The 21618-nt window shown below is 42.7% G+C and overlaps 2 protein-coding genes across 3 annotated transcripts in view; one reads left to right on the forward strand and one right to left on the reverse strand.

Annotated features, from left to right (window-relative positions):
• Ctnna2 (catenin alpha 2) overlaps positions 1–21618 on the reverse strand; it is a 1102240-nt gene that overhangs the window by 370811 nt on the left and 709811 nt on the right.
• Lrrtm1 (leucine rich repeat transmembrane neuronal 1) lies at positions 6306–9191 on the forward strand. 2 transcript variants are annotated; one of them, XM_028871392.2, is made up of 2 exons: positions 6306–7056; positions 7341–9191. In XM_028871392.2, exon 2 carries the CDS (start codon positions 7400–7402, stop codon positions 8963–8965), a length of 1566 nt encoding a protein of 521 aa, XP_028727225.1. In that variant the 5' UTR covers positions 6306–7056; positions 7341–7399; the 3' UTR covers positions 8966–9191. The 2 variants fall into 2 exon arrangements, with proteins under 2 accessions (XP_028727225.1, XP_028727224.1); XM_028871391.2 differs by having other exon boundaries at positions 6306–7052.

Genomic DNA, 21618 nt, shown 5'->3' on the forward strand with positions numbered 1-21618 from the left:
ATGTTTCCTCAAGTGTGCAAGGTCTATACATGACTGTATTTATCACAGCATTTTCACAAGGCCCTAAAAAGAGTAACAAGCTAAGCACCAAGCAAGAGGAGACAAATTCAAGGACAATGCATCTCCCAGACTCTATGGTTCATCTCTGGGTTGTTGGTTTAGTTGCCTTAATTGTCACTACCAATAAAGTTTTTTGTTTAGCTTGTATTCTCTAGTTTTTCTTTTTCTATAATAAATATCTCCATAAGTAACATACATGTGGCATAATAGTGTTGGGTGGTGCTAAAAAAAACTGACCAACATAAGCAAACTTTAGTAATGTCATAGATTTTTCTGGAAAGACAGCTCTTAAATACTTCTGCCTGTCCTCTCCTCATATATCCCTGCTGTCCTGTTCCTTCTATGATTAGAGGTCTGGAGAGACAAGATAGAGTGTTGCCCCTTAGATCAGTCACCACGGAGTCAAAGTCTTGTGTCAGATGTCAGAACATCATCAAATCCCAAAGATAAAAGGTAAAGATAAACCAGCAGAAAGCCCTATGAATGCTCACTGTCTTCACTATACTGATTATAGAATCAAGCCTTATCAGAAAGCTTCCTCTGTTCTGGAGGCTGTGATAGAAGTGTACCCTGCACTTCATGCTTTAAAACCTAGTAGGAGAGACACAATGCAACTGAGTCAGTTAGTTCTGTTTGACCAAACTCTACCACGTTGAGTCACAACTTAGCATGTCTGTTTCTTCCATCCCTCAGTTACAAAGCTGGGGAATCAATGAGGAGGCTTGGGTTTCCATTTTCAGTTATGTTTCTCAAAAAATATTATTTTGTTTGTCTTTTTTATTCCTCCTCCTCTTCTTGTGGTAGGGTCTCTTGCATTCCACACGTGGCCTTAAACTGGATACATAACCAAGTGTGACCTCGAACTCTAGATCTTTCTGCCATTACCATTACAGATCAGCACCACCACATCTACTTCATGTGATATGAGGGACAGAAACCAGGGCTAGAAGCATCCATGGAAAGCCATCTGCCAACTGAGATACACCCTCAGATCTGTTTCCTATTTAATGAATTTATTGAATTATCTAGGTGTTACAGGTAAGTGCAGGGATTGAGGAAAGTCCAAAGATCTGCAGTTCTAACTATCTCTGAGGTTGCTTTTTCCACTTATTGTTTTGAGTCACAAAGCTTTAACATGCATGATCTCAGTAAACCCACCCAAGTATCCTTTCAGGTAGCCGTACTTTGACCTGTGTGATTGACATTAGGAATGACATGTGTAGAGTCACACTGACTTAAAAAAAGTAAGTTCCACATGATGCCTCATGTCTATAATTCCAATATTAAAGAGGTATAAGAGGTCACGAGTTTTAGGCCATCCTGAGCTACAGAAGGACTTCAAGTTCAGCTAGCTACATGTGGAAACCTTGCCTCAAAAAACAACAACAACAACAAAAAAACAAAAACAAAATAAAATAAAAATAAACTAACGAACAACAACAACAGAAATAAAAGAGCAGGAATCCTAAATGAGTCATTTTTTGTTTTGCTTTCAAGATGTTTCACAATCTTTGCAGTTCAAAAATGGTCAATTTAGAAATGACTGACACATTCATATAGAATGACTAGGGCCAAGAGATTAGTAAAACTAAATAGTTATTAGAATGGTAAAGAATGAAGGACCACTTCACGTGGGATAGGGGAGGATGGAGGTCAGTTAAGTAATCCTAGACATCTGATCTTCACATTGAAGGTTAGAATGAAAGTCAACCAGATAGAGCTTAAAAGAAAATGTCCACCTGACATGCCAAAACCCAGTGTATAAGCCATCACAGAACAGACTCATAGATAGGCCCAGGATAGCAGGACACTCATATTTACCTAGTTTATCAGAATTATTGAGTTCATTCATTGAGCAGGATAGGAACTTTCTTATTATTACTGATATTGCTTGTCTTTTTCAAGAGAGGCATGCAGTCTGATTAGAAGGAACTTCCCCTTTCTAATTTGTTCCTCCTAAGTAGATCTCCTGAGAGAAGTCTGAGGGTCCTTACCTCTGGGTTCCACAGGCATCTGTGGTGACACTCCACATAAAGTGCCATCTGTGTGGTGCATGCCCAGAGGAACAAAGAGGTTAATTCTCTCCTTTGGAAACTGTGACTCCCACCCTCCCCCGGTTCCTCTAAGTGTTTCCTTTTAAAGAAAAGCCATGGTTCACTGCTACTGAAAATTAAAGACAACAGCATAAAGATCAAGGTCCAGGCTGGTACCAGCAATGACAGAACATTAAAATTGCTATTTGAATTTCTCTTTCCTTGAACATTGGCAAAGACTATTGAAGGAAAGACAACCACAACACAGGTTAATTCCATAAATTGTGTGTGTGTGTGTGTGTGTGTGTGTGTGTGTGTGTGTTCACCAACATTGATGTTTGGAGAAGTCAGAGGTGGATATTGAGATGTCTTCCTCAATCATTTCTCTATCTTATTCTTTGAGATAGGGTGTCTCACTGATCCTTGCTGTTTAATCTAGACTGCCTGGCCAATAAGCTTTCTGGATCCTTGTGGCTCCACTGCCAACAACAGGATTACAGTACACATGACCACATCTGGCCATTACATGGGTGCTGAGAATTTGAATTCAGATCTTCAATCTTGTCTCTCTCCAAGCACATTACCCACTCACTCCCCAGCCCCATTTTAGAATCTTTCTACTTGTATCTCTTCATTCATAGACTCTTTTGGCTGAAATGAACAAGTTGGAGGTGGCCTTCAATTTAGATGAAATGGATGACAATAATAATTATATGACTGGCTCCAACCCACATCACAACATCGAGTACCAAGAAAACACAAGATGGCTTATTAGGTAACGGTTATGTTATAAGGTTGAGGAGAGAAGGAATAACCAACTAGCTCTTCTTCCTACAGGCTACACTTCTAGATTCTTCAACTGTACTAGGCTGTCTTCCTTCTATCTCTCTTCAGTTCCAGATTTGCTTTGACAATCAAAATCATACCTTGCACATCCTGGAATTCTTTCTGATGTGCTGAAATTATGTTTTCAAAACTTACCCTTTCTGACACCAGACTAGAGAGCCAGGCCTCCACTCGCAAAGTTGGCATGTTGTTTTTAGGTTACATGCTTGATGAATATCTAGTTTTTAGAATTGATTGTGTATTACTTCAATAAGATGAGCTCAATCTCCTACCCTACATAAATATGCCAACTATCAACAGGGCTATAGTGGGTAGCCATTCCAGCTTTGGTCTGGAAGTTCCAACCCCCATTGACGTTTTGGTAACTATCATGCCCACAAGGCGGGGCCAGGGGAGGACCTGAAGAACCGAGATTGGGACATGCAGCCTCTCTTGCAGCTGAGAGCCCGGCTGGGAGCCTGGATGCTAGAGGTGGACTGAGAAGAGTTCTCCAGAGATCATCGCCGAACTACTGCTACGTCTTTCCCAGAACCCTCAACCTACCTATTCCTTCATTTGTAAGCTATGCCATTAAATAAATCTCCTTTTAACTACATGGAGTGGCCTTAATAATTTCACCAATATAGGGCTTTTAAGGTATAAAGAACACTGCTCTTCAGCTACCGAACAGTGAAGAATATTTTGGACAAAACAAATCTGTGGTTATCCTCAATGAAGAGCTTGACCAAGAACACGGTGGTCACATTACTACTTGATGGGTTAAGCCTTCTCATAAGACAGGCAAAGAGAAAAAAAAAAAAAAGGAAAAAAAATTGAAGATCAGCATATTTCTCCCCCATTTTAGCATCTTGGGTACTTGGAAGAATGAAATGAAAATTTGTGAAAAACAGCCATATCAACTTGCTGTGGTGACTCAAAAGTTGTCGTTTCTCAACTCAACTTTGCTGAAACACTTGATTCATGTTGTTCTTATTTAACCTAATTTGCATTGATTTAATCAGTGGTGGTATGCTTTAAATACATAATAAATTGGAATTCTGCAACTCAGAAGACTTAGAATAGCTAAATTTCAATAAAGCTCATTTCAATCTGTTAATGTATACAGCTCTGCCAAGAGATTTAAGAGGATAGAAAGATGCAACTTGCCACATTAGAGGTGAGAAGGGTTTAAGGGAAAAGATACCATGCAGACAAAACGATTTGCAGGATAATAGCATGAAAAACTATATATACATATATATTCTCTCTATATAATATATATTATATATTCTTAATTACAGCCTAGAAACATCTTCTACACTTTGAGTGGCATACTTAGAAGAAAACTCACATATAAACGCAGTGCATTTAATTTTATTCTTTTTCTTTTTTGCCAATGCTCAACTCTTCTCTGCCTTTCTGTACCAGCTCTACAAATCAAGTGACATCCAAAGTAGGACCTCTTCTTGCCCATTTGGCAGCCTCTCTCATCCTTTTGCCAAGCTGCATGCATTACAAGGATTTTCTTCCTAACAGCCATGGGGATTGGGTGCCTTATGCTCACAGTACTTGCTGAATGGCTGGCCACTGTTTACCCCTGCCTGTGCCTGCCCAGCCCTGCTCCTCCAACCCTTTAGAGTTTATGGCTCAATCAGTCGGCATGCTGTCAGGAATAATTGTTTTGGCAAGGGGTAAAACCACTTGATGATGAAATTGTTTCTCTGTCTGTTAAAGTGTTCTGCAGCAACTCACAAGTGCCAAGGGCCCAGTCCAGAGCTAAGTTGGAGGCAGAGTGAGGACAGGTGACCATCCAGACTGGCAAAGGAAGAACACAGCTCCAAGGAGGAACATCAAAGATCTATCTGTGTCAATAAGAAGGTGCATGACCTTGAATAATCCCCAGATGTCTCTGGTCTCAGTTTCGTCATGTGCAAAATGGAGAGGGTTGATTTTCTAATGTCTCCTGGAGCTCCTAAGACAGCATGTGATGTCTAGCACATCTCAGACTTGTATTCTTTTCAATTAAATGATGCATCTTGGGGATGAATGACCAGAGCAGAGCTCAGAGGAATACAGAATAGAATGATTCACATCCCTGTTCATATGACTTTTCCTGAAAAGTACCACCTGTCTTTGGTGACTTAAATCTACCAGTTGGTCTTTTCAACTTGTTAAGAGCCAGGCTAGTGGCTTGATCAATCTTCTTAACCTGGGAGATCTCCCAACCCATCATCATTCCTAGCAAGTAATAGTGACAGGTAATGCCCACTTATTTGGAGTTCATTAAAGACAGAAATGACAGGAATGTAAGGACAATAATACACCTTAACCTGTGACTCCTCCTGACACAGGCTTACTTAGCCATCTTTAAGAACGTTGTTCTTTTTTCTTTTCCTTTTTAAAAACGGATACCCAGAGGACTGTGAGAGTAGGACAGATTTCTTATAGGACAGTTGTGACCGGAGGGGCACTCATTTGTTGTATGAACTCCTGTCTATAAAGGATTGAGGGTCGAAAAATCCGACAGGGGCTTTCCCTGGGATTCAGAAGAAAAGCAGCATTATTCTATACAGTCACAAAGCTGAATTAGAGATGAGGGGATAAGAAAAAGGCTTCCTTATTTTTTAAATCACCTCTTCTCTACACATCTTCTAGTACATTCTCCAAGGGTTAGATGTAATTACCACGAACAGCACATGTCAGTGTTAGCCTCTCCCATGTCATACAACAGCATCTTTATCCCTGCAGTCAGTGTGCTCCATGGACAGGATGCAGACTGGGCAAGCCCCAGGGGGATCTCCAGCAGTCTCTCTGTACACAGGTTGAACCTGCCATACTGCAACCTTTTCACACCGTCAGGACTCAGATGGCTTCTCTAACAGAATGGGCTTGAAAAGCATTCCCTCCATCCCTGAAAACAGCCAGCTCACTGTAGAAGACCAGTATTGGCACAGGGAGAGGAGAAGAGAGGGGAGGGAAGGAGAGGGGAGAAGAGGGAGGAGAGGAGAGGGGAAAAGAGGGGAGGAGAAGAGAGGGGAGAAGAGGAGAGGAGAGGAGAAGACGAGAGAGAAGAGAGAGAGAGAGAGAGAGAGAGAGAGAGAGAGAGAGAGAGAGAGAGAGAGAGAATGAGAATCAGAGCCAAACCCCAAATCACTGCCTTCTTGTGCCTCCTCTCAAGTTGCTTTTTGGAAAGCAAAGAAACAAATGTTGATTGCTCTACAGAGTCCTACGTATCTGTTACACGTAGACAGTTTAAAGGGAGGAGGGTATAGCCCCAAAGAAAGGTTGGCGGGGCAACCGAATATCTCAGCCCCTCATTTGGATATATCTTGTCACTGATAATATTTCTTACCCCATCCCCTCTTCTTTTTTTTTTTTTTCCGCCCTGAAATATAGACCGAAAAAAAAAAAAAAAAGCTGAGTGTTTTTCATTTCATCAAAGAACATATATTATTTTAGCGGTTTGGTTAAAAAAAAAAAACGTTGGTTTTCTGCCCACCCCTTTTCAATCTGCCGGTGTCGGAGGTGCTCAGAGAAGACGCACAATCGCGAGCAGCTTACGACACTCAGTGAGCAGTCGGTGCCGGTGCAGGCTCGCGCACACTCCTCGGTGGAGGGAAGGAGTGGAGCGCTGCTCTGCGCTCCGCAAAGCATGAGCCGGCCAGGTTTCTGCAGCTGCCTAGGACACGAATGGCAGGCGTTCTCCAACCGGGACTCCAAGGTGGCTGCGATCCGTGGTGGGCATTACCGATGACATTTTCCAGACTGTCAAATCCTGGGGAGTCTCGAGCCCCGAGTTTGGAGTTGATTTTTTCTCTCACCCGCCCCACCACGTCACAGTCTCAACTGCAGAGGAAAAAAAGGGGGACCGAGGCAGGAAGGCGAGAAGCCCGGGCTCTAGGCGGCACGTAGTTGGGAAACTTGCGGGTCCTAGAAGTCGCCTCCCCGCCTCGCCGACCGCCCCTGCAGCCCCGGAGCGCAGCAGCAAAGTGAGACATTGTGCGTCTGCCAGATCCTCGGGCCGCGGAGCAGGGCTGCCTCGGGAAACACAGAGGGGTCTTCTCTCGCCCTGCATATAATTAGCCTACACACAAAGGGAGCAGCTGAATGGAGGTTGTCACTCGCTGGAAAAGGGTGGGTAAGACACTTTTTTAATTAAATTCTTTCCAGAAGAAAAAAAAAATTTTCCTCCCTTTTCTTTGCTGCCGCATCTAACATGGACTGCATTACCCCAGCTTTGATCTTTCCGTGGCTGTGAACTTTGTATGCTGCCCGGCTTTCTGCATGCTTAGAGGTGAACGTGTGGCTCTGGGGAGGGGGGGTTCCTTCTACATTTCTCTATATTGATTTGGGTTTGTTTTTTTGTCCCTTTCTCCCCCCTCCCCCTCCCTCCCCTCTCCCTCGGAATAAAATATGATATAGATTTCTGACCCAGCGCTTCCAATGGACATTCTCCAGTCTCTCTGGAAAGATTCTCGCTAATGGATTTCCTGCTACTCGGCCTCTGTCTACACTGGCTGCTGAGGAGGCCCTCGGGGGTGGTCTTGTGTCTGCTGGGGGCCTGCTTTCAGATGCTGCCCGCCGCCCCCAGCGGATGCCCGGGGCAGTGTCGGTGCGAGGGGCGGCTGTTGTACTGCGAGGCGCTCAACCTAACCGAGGCGCCCCACAACCTGTCCGGCCTGCTGGGCTTGTCTCTGCGCTACAACAGCCTCTCGGAGCTGCGCGCCGGCCAGTTCACGGGGTTAATGCAGCTCACGTGGCTGTATTTGGATCACAATCACATCTGCTCGGTGCAGGGGGACGCCTTTCAGAAACTGCGCCGAGTTAAGGAACTCACACTGAGTTCCAACCAGATCACCCAACTGGCCAACACCACCTTCCGGCCCATGCCCAACCTGCGCAGCGTGGACCTGTCCTACAATAAGCTGCAGGCGCTGGCTCCGGATCTCTTCCACGGGCTGCGGAAGCTCACCACGCTGCACATGCGGGCCAATGCCATCCAGTTTGTGCCGGTGCGCATCTTCCAGGACTGCCGCAGCCTCAAGTTTCTCGACATTGGATACAATCAGCTCAAGAGTCTGGCGCGCAACTCTTTCGCTGGCTTGTTCAAGCTCACGGAGCTGCACCTGGAGCATAACGACTTGATCAAGGTGAACTTCGCCCATTTCCCGCGCCTCATCTCTCTTCACTCGCTCTGCCTGCGGCGGAATAAGGTGGCTATTGTGGTCAGCTCTCTGGACTGGGTTTGGAATTTGGAGAAAATGGACTTGTCTGGGAACGAGATCGAATACATGGAGCCCCACGTGTTCGAGACCGTGCCGTACCTGCAGTCCCTGCAGCTGGACTCCAACCGTCTCACCTATATAGAGCCCCGTATCCTCAACTCCTGGAAGTCCCTTACGAGCATTACCCTGGCCGGGAACCTGTGGGACTGTGGGCGCAATGTATGCGCCCTGGCCTCCTGGCTCAGCAACTTCCAGGGGCGCTATGATGCTAACTTGCAGTGTGCCAGCCCGGAGTACGCACAGGGCGAGGACGTCTTGGATGCTGTGTATGCTTTCCACCTGTGCGAGGATGGGGCCGAGCCCACCAGCGGCCACCTCCTGTCTGCTGTCACTAACCGCAGTGACCTAGTGCCCCCTGAGAGCTCAGCCACCACGCTGGTGGATGGCGGGGAGGGACTGCACGATGGCACTCTTGAGCCCATCACCGTGGCTCTCCCAGGCGAGCACGCTGAGAACGCTGTGCAGATCCACAAGGTGGTCACAGGCACGATGGCTCTCATTTTCTCCTTCCTCATCGTGGTCCTGGTACTCTATGTATCCTGGAAGTGTTTCCCAGCCAGCCTCAGGCAGCTCAGACAGTGCTTTGTCACGCAGCGCAGGAAGCAGAAGCAGAAACAGACCATGCATCAGATGGCTGCTATGTCTGCCCAGGAATACTACGTTGATTACAAACCCAACCACATCGAGGGGGCCCTGGTGATCATCAACGAGTATGGCTCATGTACCTGTCACCAGCAGCCCGCGAGAGAATGCGAGGTGTGATTGTCCCAGTGGCTCTCAACCCATGCGCTACCAAATACGCCTGGGCAGCCGGGCGCGCCGGCAGGCACCAGGACGGGGTCTCCTCTGCGCCCTGATGTGTTGACTGAAACTGTACGGGGATCTCTCCCAGAGACTTGACATTTTAGCTTTATGTGTCTTAAAAACAAAAAAAAATAAAACACAACAAAAACCCCACCCCATAATCTTCAGGACAGTCTGTCTTAAATTTCATATGAGAACTCCTTCCTCCCTTTGAAGATCTGTCCATATTCAGGAATCTGAGAGTGTTAATAAAAAGGTACCAATCATTGATTTTTTTTTTTTGTAAACTAAAACGTTTAAAATAAAATAGCATTTACAGTTTCTACAGACTGGTGGAACCTAAATGAACTGCTACCTGTCTTAACGGAGAAGCAATGGTTAAAGTTTCCTTGGAATGCAGGTGGGAGTGGAAGTGAGGGGTCTTGGCAGGTGGGGAAAAAATCAAGAAATCATGGAGCAAAATTTTTAGGTTCTATTTGAAATGCTAAGAAGGGCAAACGAGGAAAGCTGATCACTGTAATGGTACTGGTAATTTATCTCTGTGAGTAAGGTCCAAAAAAGAAAAAAAAGTCAGAAGGACCCTTCATAGTCTGAGAAGTGGGCTAAGACATCTAGCTACTTCAAAGTGATGGGCGAGGGAAGAGGCCTCTAAGGTAGAGATCAGAGATCTTGGCAAGATCATTGTAAATGGCTTTTAAAAGGCAACACCTGACAGTTTGTCCTGCCAGCAAGAAACATTTTCCCCCTTAAAATAACCATCTTTCAAATCAGCTCAAGATTCCCTATCAAAAGCCATTTGGTCTTTTGGTCTTAATTCTCCTATGTCTTTTACTCACTAGAATTAGTAGCCATCTGTGCCCTTTATCATGCCCTCTCATGGCTCAGAGATAGGGAGGGAAGGAGGGGGGAGGGAGGGAGGGAGGGAGGGAGGAGAGGGAGAGGAGAGAGAGAGAGAGAGAGAGAGAGAGAGAGAATATGAATATCTCAGTGTTCAATATTGAAAGACAGGTTCTTCCGGAGTTAAGAGCAGCAAGCCTCAGCTTAGGAGTGACTACCGGGAGAGAGGAAACCCTGACTCAGGAATTCCCCTTGGGTAATGACCTGTGGTGAGAAAATTCAGGTCCTGACTTGGCAGAACAGGCTTGCTGGTGAGCTGGTGAGGTGGGTGATATCCCTCTTCGTCCCTCCGTTTGCATAATAGTGATATGGGAATAGTTTGTTAACACAGAACAAGAATGCTGACTCCTCTCAGATGTCCCTTTCATGTGGTGTGTGCTTTCCCTGTTTTTCCTCCTTTTCTCTTCTATGTTGAGATGACTGACAGTCCCTTCCCAGCCCTCCAAGGCTTCCAGGGCCCCTTCACTGACATTGTATTTTTTTTATTATTGAACTAAAGAGGGAGGAGGTGGGAGTAGTGGCAGTTGGGTGGGTTCTGGGAAGGGCAAAAGAGGAGGAGTGTATTGATGGACGGTATTTTTAAAGCACCTAACAATGCAATCAGATGTTATGATTGAAACACACTGTCAGGAAAGCAGATAACAACTGGACCCTGTTTCCCACGTAACCCTTCTAACTGATACTAAAGCACAACATATTTCTTTTTTATCCCCTGCCTTCCTTTCAAGAGATAAGTACAAATAGAAGGAATCAAGATGGGAGGGGGTGAATACATAACTCTCTCTCTCTCAAAATGCAAATGTATCCAATTACTAACCTAAAGAGGAAAACCACACTTTTTCAAATGTAGAGAAATATTAGCAGAACGTTTACTTAAGCTAAGAATTGCTGGTAGATCCATCTTCTACCTTTGAAAAAACGAATATGCCTTAAAATATGGCTTTCAGAAGGCTCCCTCAAGATAAATATTTTGCAAATATCTTTAACATGCTAAGCCTTAGGAGAAAGCTACACACACACACACACACACACACACACACCAGCTCTGTTTCCTTATAATGATAGGATTTTATGATACACATCATGTTTTTAACACTCATTCAGATTGTGAATGTTCTAAAAAGACAGGTGTTGATAACTTCATGGATGGGGTCTGGGGTTTAGTTTAAGCATGAGGGTGTTGAATTGCTTTTGTAAACAGATTAATAATGAAAGGGTGGGAGTAGGAATGTGCGTGAAATCAGCACAACTGAGCCTTACTGACAGCACTTCCTCTAGCAGAACCATGACGTCTGCTTTAGTTTTTTTCTTAAATTACAGCCTGTGGCCACTGAAGTAGGGTTCCTATTAACTCCACCTCTTCCCAGAGAGACTACAGGAATCCAGTACCAAATGCTGCTCTTCTATCTTGGAGCACTGGGCGATGGTGTTGCTGTGCTTGTAAGAAATTTACTTCTAGAAGCCAACCTTTGTGGCAGACATGAGAACTGCAGTGTTCCTCTGCCCCCTAAATATTCACATTGGAATATATAGTTTGCTTCTATCCTAACACCCTCTCCCCAATTCCATTTCTTTTCTTTTTTTTTTTTTTAGCATAGCTGTGAGAGGGGGCATAAGCATGTTTTCTTCTCTGCTGCTCCCCTATTCTTGTGACAAAATATCATGAATTCAGGATATTTTTAGACCCTGTAAATCAAATGAAGAATCTTTGTGAAGAAAAATCAGACATTAGGGATTTTCAGAGCAAATGATGTGTGGCCAGCAAAGTTCATATTCATAGGCAAGCAAGTGTATCCCCCACACACAAGGATTTCACTCACATAGCTTCCTGGTTCAGTGCCTCTGGCCTTCGAGAAGGGCAGAAGGAGGGAGAAGCCAAACATAAAGGAGAGTGGTAGTTTTAACTAAGGTTTTGTGATATTTGCAAATTTTTATTTCTCAAATCAATTAAGCTTTAAGCTTTAAAAAATTTTGCTGTGACCCCTCTAAGCAAGCTGCTACCCATTTAAAAGGGAATCTAATTTTTAAGTGGGTAGTTCTTTTTTCCTCCCTATTTTTTCTCCCCACTGAGGTTTCTAATCTCATCTTGTGCTCTCTGTAAAGAGTTCAAGGCCACAATTCATGTCCTATCCTGGCAATTGTGATAGATTAACCTTGCCTTTCAGTATTTTCCAAGCTGATTAAAGTTCAGCAATGGTATTGAGGCTTTAAAAATTATTTACAGAGAAAAATAATGTTTTTAAATGACGAATGGCATTCTCTCAAACTGGTCTTAGCCCCAGTTGAGGTTGTTCCAGAAAAGTGGGTTAAGGAAAACTCATTTTAGACCTATACGCATAGGAAAAGCAGCTCCTGACTCAGACTTCTGTCTGCATAGAAGGACCACCTGTCTCACAAAAGACAACACATTCATTAAGCTATAAAGTTCCTATCACAAAGAAAACATGATTAAAGTAAAAAGTTGAACAGATATGCATGTTTAAAGTATTCTCCCAAGCTTCTCAGTGTATAAGAGCACTTTACCTTTGCTCCTCACCCTCAGAGAGGCAGACATTTGGTGTGACTTAGCACCAACAACACATTTATGAGGATGTGTAAGTAATTAGAGGGGCAAACACCACTTGTTATTCCTCCCCAGTTTCCTAAGCAACTGCACACATATCATTGGCGGGCTTTGGGGCCACCTGTGTTTCTGATTGGAATTAATCAAGTTGTCCAGCAAGTTTGATGCCATTCTATCTAGCATAACCAAATGACGCTGGGCACCCCTGGATCCTAGACTCTGGTGAAATAAAAGTCAGCAGATGCTTCCTCTTGGGGGAAATGATGGAAACACCAGAATATTTTTGTATCTGTTTTGGAGAATGAATATCAGTGCGAAAAGAACCTATTGGATTGGTACTTATGTTAGTTGGGTTGAACTGGCCATTAATGTACTGTCAAACTCTACAAATGTAGCTAGAATATGACTATTAAACATATTACACAAATATATATTGAAAAGGATTGAGGGATCCATCTCCCTCTGTCTCTATATCTATCTATCTACATTTATGTATATATTTCCCTTATAGAAGCAAACACACGTACATATATAATCTCTTATGCAAGATAACATATGTCTACACACGCACACACACACACACACACACAAGACTATAGTACACAACTACTATCTACCACTAATGATTCTCTTGTGATAAAGTTGTTATTTGGGGGAAAATGTGATAAAAAGACACAAATAAAATACAAAGGACTGATATGGTTGATGGTATTTTCAAATACTGTCTCACTGATTCAGGCTTGATAGCTGGGTATCCTCTAGACATCTTGCCACAGCAGAGCATATGCCTGCCGTCTAGTGGTTAGAGCTAGAATTGGCATTGCATTCTTTTTGAAATATACTTATTTTAAAAATTTTAAAAATGCTCCTATTTGCTTACTTTTCCCCCCTGTGAAATTCAGTAGATAAAATGTCTGGGAACCATAGCCATCTTTCTAGATGGACACAATTCTTAAATACCTTAGTTTTTTTTTTTTTTTTTTTTTTTTTTTTTTTTTTTTTTTTTTTTTTGTGTGTGTGTGTGTGTGTGTGTGTGTGTGTGTGTGTGTGTGTGTGTGTGTAGGTCCTGGCTGATCAATCCTTAATGTTTAAAACAGAGAAGCAAAGAAGATGAAAAGAAAAGGATTGATAGAGCATTTTCTTGGCATGGGTGCCTTTACCAGCTCTTAGTATGTAATGTGCAGGCAACCTTATCTGTACAAGAGGAACCCGAGGCTTACAGAGGCTGAGAATCTTGTACAAAGTACAAAGGGTCTAGGCTAGTGAGGAGTGCTGGTGTCCACACTGGTAACCTATTCAAACATAGATTATACCCACCAAAGAGCCTAGACTGTACCGAGAGTCTATTTGCCAATATATTCTTGTTGAATGCCAAACACATTCTTATTCATTGTCATGGGTGTGATGATCAAATACAGAAATTTTTGCCATGACCTTGTTAGGTCTGGCCACTGGTAGAAGAGTGGTGTGGAACCCTGTCAACAGAGGAGACATTCATATGATGTTCATAGAAGAGATGTACAGTAATCACCCAGCCAATCTCTTACCAGAAGGTTCAATTTAGAGAGGATAAGGCCTACGTTTTTATCTGTTGCTTTCAGGGATGCCCTCATACTTCTTACTTGGTGATCACATGATTGTCTATGCTAGCTAGCAGTTCTCAACTAGAGGTAATTTTGCAATTTCACAAATAAATGTGCACATGTACACACACACACACACACACACACACACACACACACACACACTTCCCTGGAATGACTGTAAAAAGTTTTTTATTTCTGTGCTTGGCTGGTGTGCCACTGGCATCTGCAGGATAGAGATCACAGGTACAGCTAAACATCTTACAATGAACAGGGTATCTTTAACATGAAAGAGCAATTAGACCCCAAATATCAAGAATTCTGGCAATGAGATACCTGGCTCCATGGCAGGAAAGAATGCTGGGACTGTGCCTGTACAAAGGCTGCTTTGTACAGAGTGGTCTTTCTAAGCTTTTATCTACATCTTTCCCCCTTTAAGTCTCTCTCTCTCTCTCTCTCTCTCTCTCTCTCTCTCTCTCTCTCTCTCTCTCTCTCTCTCTCCTTAAGCAGGGAGTTGCAAGTCTAAATTAAAAACCCTCAGGTTGTTTGTTAATCAGCTGAAGACATATAGTTAGCATATCCTTCCCAAAGAACATATGGCAAACCTTAAATTAACTAAGACAAAACTAGCCAGAACCATCAACTGACCCACTTTTTCCTTTAGCAAGACTTCAGTTAGGAAACATAGTAAGGAAGGGATCAAGTTAATGGTGAAAGACTCGATTAATACAAAGGAAACCAAAAAGGTCTGATATTCCTTCCAGTAGAGTTCTGGGGTCTAATCATATCCAGTCAACCTTTCTCTACATTCTTCAACCCCACCCGAGACAGGAATGCCTTTGAGGCAAGAATGAGCATCTATTAAGAGAAAAAAATTGAAGTGTTTATTCAGGTGAGTGGGGTAGGCATACGAATGAAAGGAGTTGCCTCAGAGTTTGGAAACAGGCTGTCTGGAGCTGCAGACATTGCTCACAAATGTATGTAGCACTAGGGAGACCAAGCACAGGACTGACATCCATAGGACAGCATTGTGAGGGAACGAGAGATCAATTAAAGGCAAATACTCTAGGTCAGAGTGGTTCAGGCTAACCAGAACACATTTGCAAGGTAGGTCAAGCTCTGCAAAAGCAAAATAAAATAAAATAAAAATTCCAGAATCTACATGTCAGGTGTTGTGCTCTTCAGATCTGGTGCTTTTCTTCATTTTCCTGAAAAGATGAAAATTTTAGATGCCCATACCACAGTGGGCCTCAATCTAAAATACTTTATATTTTAGAAGGATTTATATGGTATTCCCTGAGGATACTTTCCCTTCTGTACTTCAATTTCACCATTTCTCCCATCAATAAAACATGAAACAAAAGTAGTTTTCAAGTTAGTGTCATTTAACCAGAAAATTAAAACCTCCCTGAGTTCCCATCCCCCAGATATTCTGATTCTTCAGGCTTGCCTGAATATAAAAGAGAAAGGGTAGACTCACGGACAGACGTGGGCTTCAGAGAGCTCAATGGAAATTCAGAGAAAGAAAGATGAAAAAGTTGAGGCATGTGTGGTATGTATGAATATAGATTTATAAAATATGCAGAAAGACTTGCGGAGATACCCAACCATCCATATATGAATCCCAAGATGCAGGACTAAGACATACACCCAATGAGAACAATAGAAAGCTAAGGAATACTGCTGGAATGAGAAGCAAGAAGGATTTCTAAACTAACTCAGTATAAGTGACTAGCATTGGGGTTAAGGACATGAGAGCCTCCTATTAAAATAATACTGTAGGGGATGGAATGGAAGGAGAAAAGGAGAGGGATGAAGAAAGGCAAGGCAGGGGAAAGGAGAAAGAGATAAAAGGACTGGAAAGAAAAGAGTTTCAAGATTTGTGTTTTATATCTTTGAAGTGCTCATCACTGGCAGTTGAGCTAGACTGACTCTTCAGGTTCTCTTCTAATCTACCTAGCTGGCTATTTGCTGTTGGGAAGCCATTTTCTCTCAGCTAGGATGGTACTTCTTAACCTATGTGTATGGGGCCACTGGGGACCTTTGGTAAATTACAATGACTAGGTCTCATCCTAAAATACTTGACTTCACAGATCTGAGGGGTGGGGAGGTTTTATAAATCTTTCCAGATGATTGATTGGAGGTTATCCCACTTTAAGAATCACAGACTTGGAGGGTCTTATGATCATATCCTGTGTTGTTCAGCAATATACAAGATGTATGCCTTGGACAATAGCTTTTTCAGAAGATATATGAGCCAGTAGCTGGGCTGTGTAGGGTCCTAGTTAAGCATGGACCTCCTTGTCACCCACCTGTCCCCATTGCCTCCACCTGGTGGCACTGATGGATTCATAGGTACAGGTGGGCTTATAATTTATTTCTGAATCCTCATTGGTTTATCAAGCTGTGCTTGTGATTATTCCTTTATTGTATTTCATTCTCATAATAGTCTTACAAGACAGGCCTAGAACTGTCCTGTTTCGAAGACATGAAGACCAAATCTGAAGGCATCTTGCAGCTGCCACAACCGCTGCTCAGTTGAGTGTCCTTACTCTTTCAGAACTTCCCTTTCCCTCTCAGACTGATCATGCCAAAGTACTCACATCTGCCCCTCTTCTCAGAGTCTTAGGAGGCACACTTGTAGTCTGCTTAATGTGTGTCTTTCTCCTCCATCTGGACACTGGCATACAGTCTCATCTCAGCCTTCATGTGTATCTCCCATCCTCCCTGAGCCTGACATGCTTTTCTTTGTCACTCAAGCCTCTGAGTTGGAAAGAAAAACACCCAAAGAAATGGAAAGTTTTTAACACTTTCCTAACACCCGTAACACCAAAATATTCCCTTTGTAGCCAATGACAGCCACCAAAAGCTTTGCCACTGACTTTTCAAAGAATGGGAAGGCAAAATTCTAACAAGACTTTGATTGATGTGAGGTGATTTTTCCACTCAGAGATTCTGGGAGCCTGAACAAGAATCTTGGTCCTGGGTGCTGAGAGACAGGGGTAACTTAGAAGACCAAGCAGCCAAATAAGTAGGGTGGCATATATTTGGCCTGGTGACCAAGTCTTGTTCAATGCATGTGAACCAACTCAGGAAAATGTTCACCCAGCCTATCAGCTCCATCAATTGTTTAAGAGCTTAAGTAAAGATCAAGGTGAAGATGCATTTTTTCCCTCCTTAAGCCAGCAACCTCTTTGAAAAAAATGTTGTTGTTTTTTTAAACATTTCCCATCAGCACATCTATCTTCAATTAAATATTCTACATGTGAAACTGTGTGTGGCAGGAATTCCAGCTCAGAGATATTGTGGGCGGCCTCGAACAAAAGGGAGAAAGCTCAGCATCATTTGGAAGCTGGATTAGTCTGTCACAGAAAGGTCTAGAAAAGCCAAGTTACACACAATTAATGGAACAATACAACAATCTGTCTTCAGCTGGCCCAGGCATTCCTGTCATTTGTCCCTCAGCTGCAGAACCACGTGGCCTGTGATTTTGTGTATCTGTTCCATCATGATGGCGTTGTCAGTGAAATCTCTATTTCCAGTAACCAAGACTGAATTTTTGCTCTTTCTTTTTAAATATTTTACTCTAACAAGAATGTTCAAGGAGAGTTTCTTCTTGAAACTCAGTCTTATTCTGCTAACCGCCCATGCCAATTTTATCTGAGGCTCTCCCCTCTTTCAAAAACCATACATGTACAAAAGAGACCAAACCATGCACACAGTAAGAGGGTAGATAGATAATGTAGCTAGGTTGCTCTATATAACATCAGTCAGACCTTTTACCTTCTAATTATATTGCTCAGCTCATTTAATCAGGAAGCAGTAGTTTGTTTCGCAGGGATTAAGCACATACGTGTTGAAGGAAAAATAGAACCATTTAACATGTAAATGATGGCACCTGTGAAGGTGCGGCACAAAGCCAGAGGAACTGGAGGCATAGCTCTGCCGAAACCACTGTGGGCGTGAGCAGAAGATACCTCCCTATTGTCCTGATTCATTTATAAAAATGATCCCTCCCATGGGAGTGATATATATATATATATATATATATATATATATATATATATATATATATATGTTAGTGGGTGATAGGCAAACTATTTAGGCCTTCATATTTTCTCATCTATGCCATCAATCTGGATCTATTTTTGTTCAGAGGGCTTTTCAGCATGTTTATTCTGAAAACTAGGTAAGGGCTTGTGAGACTACTGAGAGGGCAAAGGAATCTGCCTCCAAGCCTTAGGACAAGCAGACCCTCAGGGTAGAAGGAAAGAATTGACTCCTTCAAGTCCTTTGAGAAGAATTGCCTTGCCTTTCCCTCTGTGTTCAGGCAGGACTGGTGGGCACAATTCAGGACAGAACATGCCAACATGTCAACAGCATTCATGTCTGCACCAGAGTATGCACACACATAAGGGGTTAGCATGGTTCTCCCCATTTCAACGTGGACTGAAGCCTAGTGACCCTCTTCCAGAAGCACTGTTTATGAAGGTTTTTGATGAGACAACAAAGCTTACTGCCACGTGGAGCTATCTGTAATCCACTGTTAGCCCCCAAAAGGAAAGCTAGTCAAGAGCTTGAGGTCACCATCCAATGCCTATGCTTTTACTCAATATTGGTGATATTAAATCATACTGAGCAGAAATACACACCTTTAGATAAAAACTGTGTATTTAAGAAACTTTTTTTTTGTGTGTGTGTGTCTATGTGTGCAAACAATCACACTTTGATCATAACAAACAAATAGAACAAAGGATTGAGAGTACAACTCAGAAGAACCCTTTCTTCTGAGAAAGAAGTTTAAGCATCAAGAGGCAGGATGTTTGGTACAACTTCACCAGTTTTCCCCTATATTTTAAACTAGATGGCTCCACTAGTGATGTTCTTTCTTCCTGTGTCAGCTGGTGAATTCTAGTTTTGCTTCTAGCTCTTGATTTATTAGTCAGGTGTAGAGTGTAAAAGCGTAATGGTAGAAAGGGTATTTTCCAGTACATTCTTCTATACTGCCAATTGCTGACTGGAAAAAAAAGGTGAATTCATCAGAGTTCACCCAAGGGCAAGCTTGAATGCCCTGAGAGATCTAGTTAGTCTCACAAAGATGAACACATCTGGCCAGAGAAAACATTCTATGTTCCACTTACATGTTGAAGTCTGCATCTGTCCCAAGCCACACCCTATTTTTGTGATTTGCTCAGAGGGGAAAATATTAAAATAATTGCTCTACTTCAGGTTAACACAAGAATATTAGCAGCACAGAAATCAGTACTAGCAGAGAAAGCTCTAACTGTTAGGGAATTGAGGACATCTTTGAGTGCCAGTGTTTGAGTCTTTGTTGACTTATTTTGTTGCTTGTTTTCTGTCTCCTACCTTCCCTTCTTGCTTCTTCTATCATCAATCTCTCCTTTTTCTTTCTCTTTTTATTCCTCTTAAATCAGTTCAGAGTTATGAAGCATACTATAATTTCCCAATTGTGGAAAATGGCATTGAAGGAGCAAATACTGTTTTTTGAGTGGGTTAACAAAAACCTTCCTCAATTTTATGTATAAAGTACAGGCATGCACATAGCACATCAACAGTATATAATATATATGTGATATTGAAATCTCAGGGCAATAGAAGACTAAGGAAAAATGTTAACAGTCTTTCTCAGTGGGAGGAGGTGATAAGGGGGCTGGGGAAGCAAGTAAAGTTCAAGAACACTGACCTAGGCAGTCCCTGACAATGTGAAAAGATGAGAGCAAAATTATAAGCATCATGGTAGGTCATCAATCATGGTTTTGAAAATAAAGGGGGTCCAAGCACTCTGAAGACAAAAAGTAAGATTCAGAAATTATGTGGACAGCTGCTATATCCACTAGAACACATGGTGTTCCCAGGCTCTCTTGGACTCAACATATCTCACAGTTGTCTGTTTGGAGGCTTCATGATCCTTTAAAAAAGATACTGAATATGAAACTAATAGACAGAGCCCTGGTACTGCCTCTGCTTACTGGGTTAGCCAAATCATCTCCCTTTTAGACCTCATTCTTTTTTGTCTATGAAATTCAGAAATTAATCCTCTGTGAGTCTGGTTCACAGCAATCTGGTTAGGCTCAAGAGAGATAACATTGGTTGGTGAAAACAACCTTGAAAGTTGCAAGACTCAACACAAAAGTTTAAGGTAGTGGAAAGTCTTAGGATAGTAGTCACAAGAGCTGTGTGGTTCCATCTACCCATGTGACTTCTGAGGGTTGTATACATTCTTTACATTCCTTTGGTTGGTTATTGCTCTGCACTAGGAACCTTGTGATTACACACCAGGCAGGCCACTGGACAGAAATGAGAAGGCACAGATCACCCAATCTATTTCCCCATTGTGTCACAGTGAGTTTGACCCAAGTGGCTTGCTTCAGTTCCTTGAATCTCAATGATCATGCCTCTAAAATGGTCCTACTCACAGTGGCCTTCCAGGATTTTAGGATAATTATCAGAAATCATATGCATTGGCTTTGCTAAATGTTCAATCAAAGTGAATCTTACCCACGTCCCTTTAGCAATGCAGCTGCATACCGTGTGTATAAAAATAGAATGAGGGTAAATGGGTAAATAAGAGGCAGTTGGTGCCTTGATGTGGAAACTAAGAAGAGACTTGAAGGATTATAGAGAGCACTACAACACCACATGAAAGAGTGAAGAGCTGGACAGGAAATAGTTCTGTAGAGTAATTAACAGAGAAATGGATGGAGAGAAATCCCTTCATCAGTTGCTAGGGTCCAGCATAATTTTTAGGAAGTAGTAGAGATCTCACATAAGGACTTTCCATAATAGATACTTTGTGCCTAGCTTAAAGTGTATACTTTAATGTTTTCTAATGTAATGGTTCTCTTCAGTTCTGTCAACAGATTCCACATCTACCCACCCTCTTGCCAATCTCTCCTCAGCCTCGTAACCTGCTTCGTCTCCTAAGAGCTTGGAAACTTCTGGAGGAAGGGGGGAGCTGAAATCTCATTTGGCTCAATGGCAACCATGCTTTGCCATCAAAAGTGCATGTGTTGCTTTTGTGAGCCTTCAGGCGCTGACAGCTACAGTGGTATTGTATCTGCCAGCCTTCAAGACATTGTTTCTGGACTGCACAGCCAAGCAGTTCTGACCTCCAGCAAAAGCCAGCCACACATACTGCAGCAGGCTGCCTGCTGGGTTCCACATGTTTATACAGAACTGCTAACCCTCAAAAACTGCAACTGAAAGAGAAATGAGAAAGGAATGAATATGCTGTTGTTTTTATTTTCTACTCAAACCAGCTCTTTGAGGAAAAAAAATAAAACAAGAAAAGGAAAGGAAAAAGGAAAAAAAAAATAAAAGCATCACTCTCCAAGCTGGAGCCCTGCCAAGCTTCCTCCCCTCCCTTGCTTGTCCAAGCACTCCACCGTCTGTGCAGACTGTATAACAGCAAGTTCTGGAAATAGGCTAAGGACTCTGGGCCAGTCCAGGGGCTGTGCTGTCTGGGTATCTGTGTCTGCTGGGGCTTTTGAGACTTGGTTTTTCACCTTTATCTTTTATCAACTGCCAACCCTTGGAAGCATATCTGT

This window comes from Peromyscus leucopus, chromosome 3 (assembly GCF_004664715.2).
Source record: "Peromyscus leucopus breed LL Stock chromosome 3, UCI_PerLeu_2.1, whole genome shotgun sequence".
Lineage (NCBI taxonomy): Eukaryota > Metazoa > Chordata > Mammalia > Rodentia > Cricetidae > Peromyscus > Peromyscus leucopus.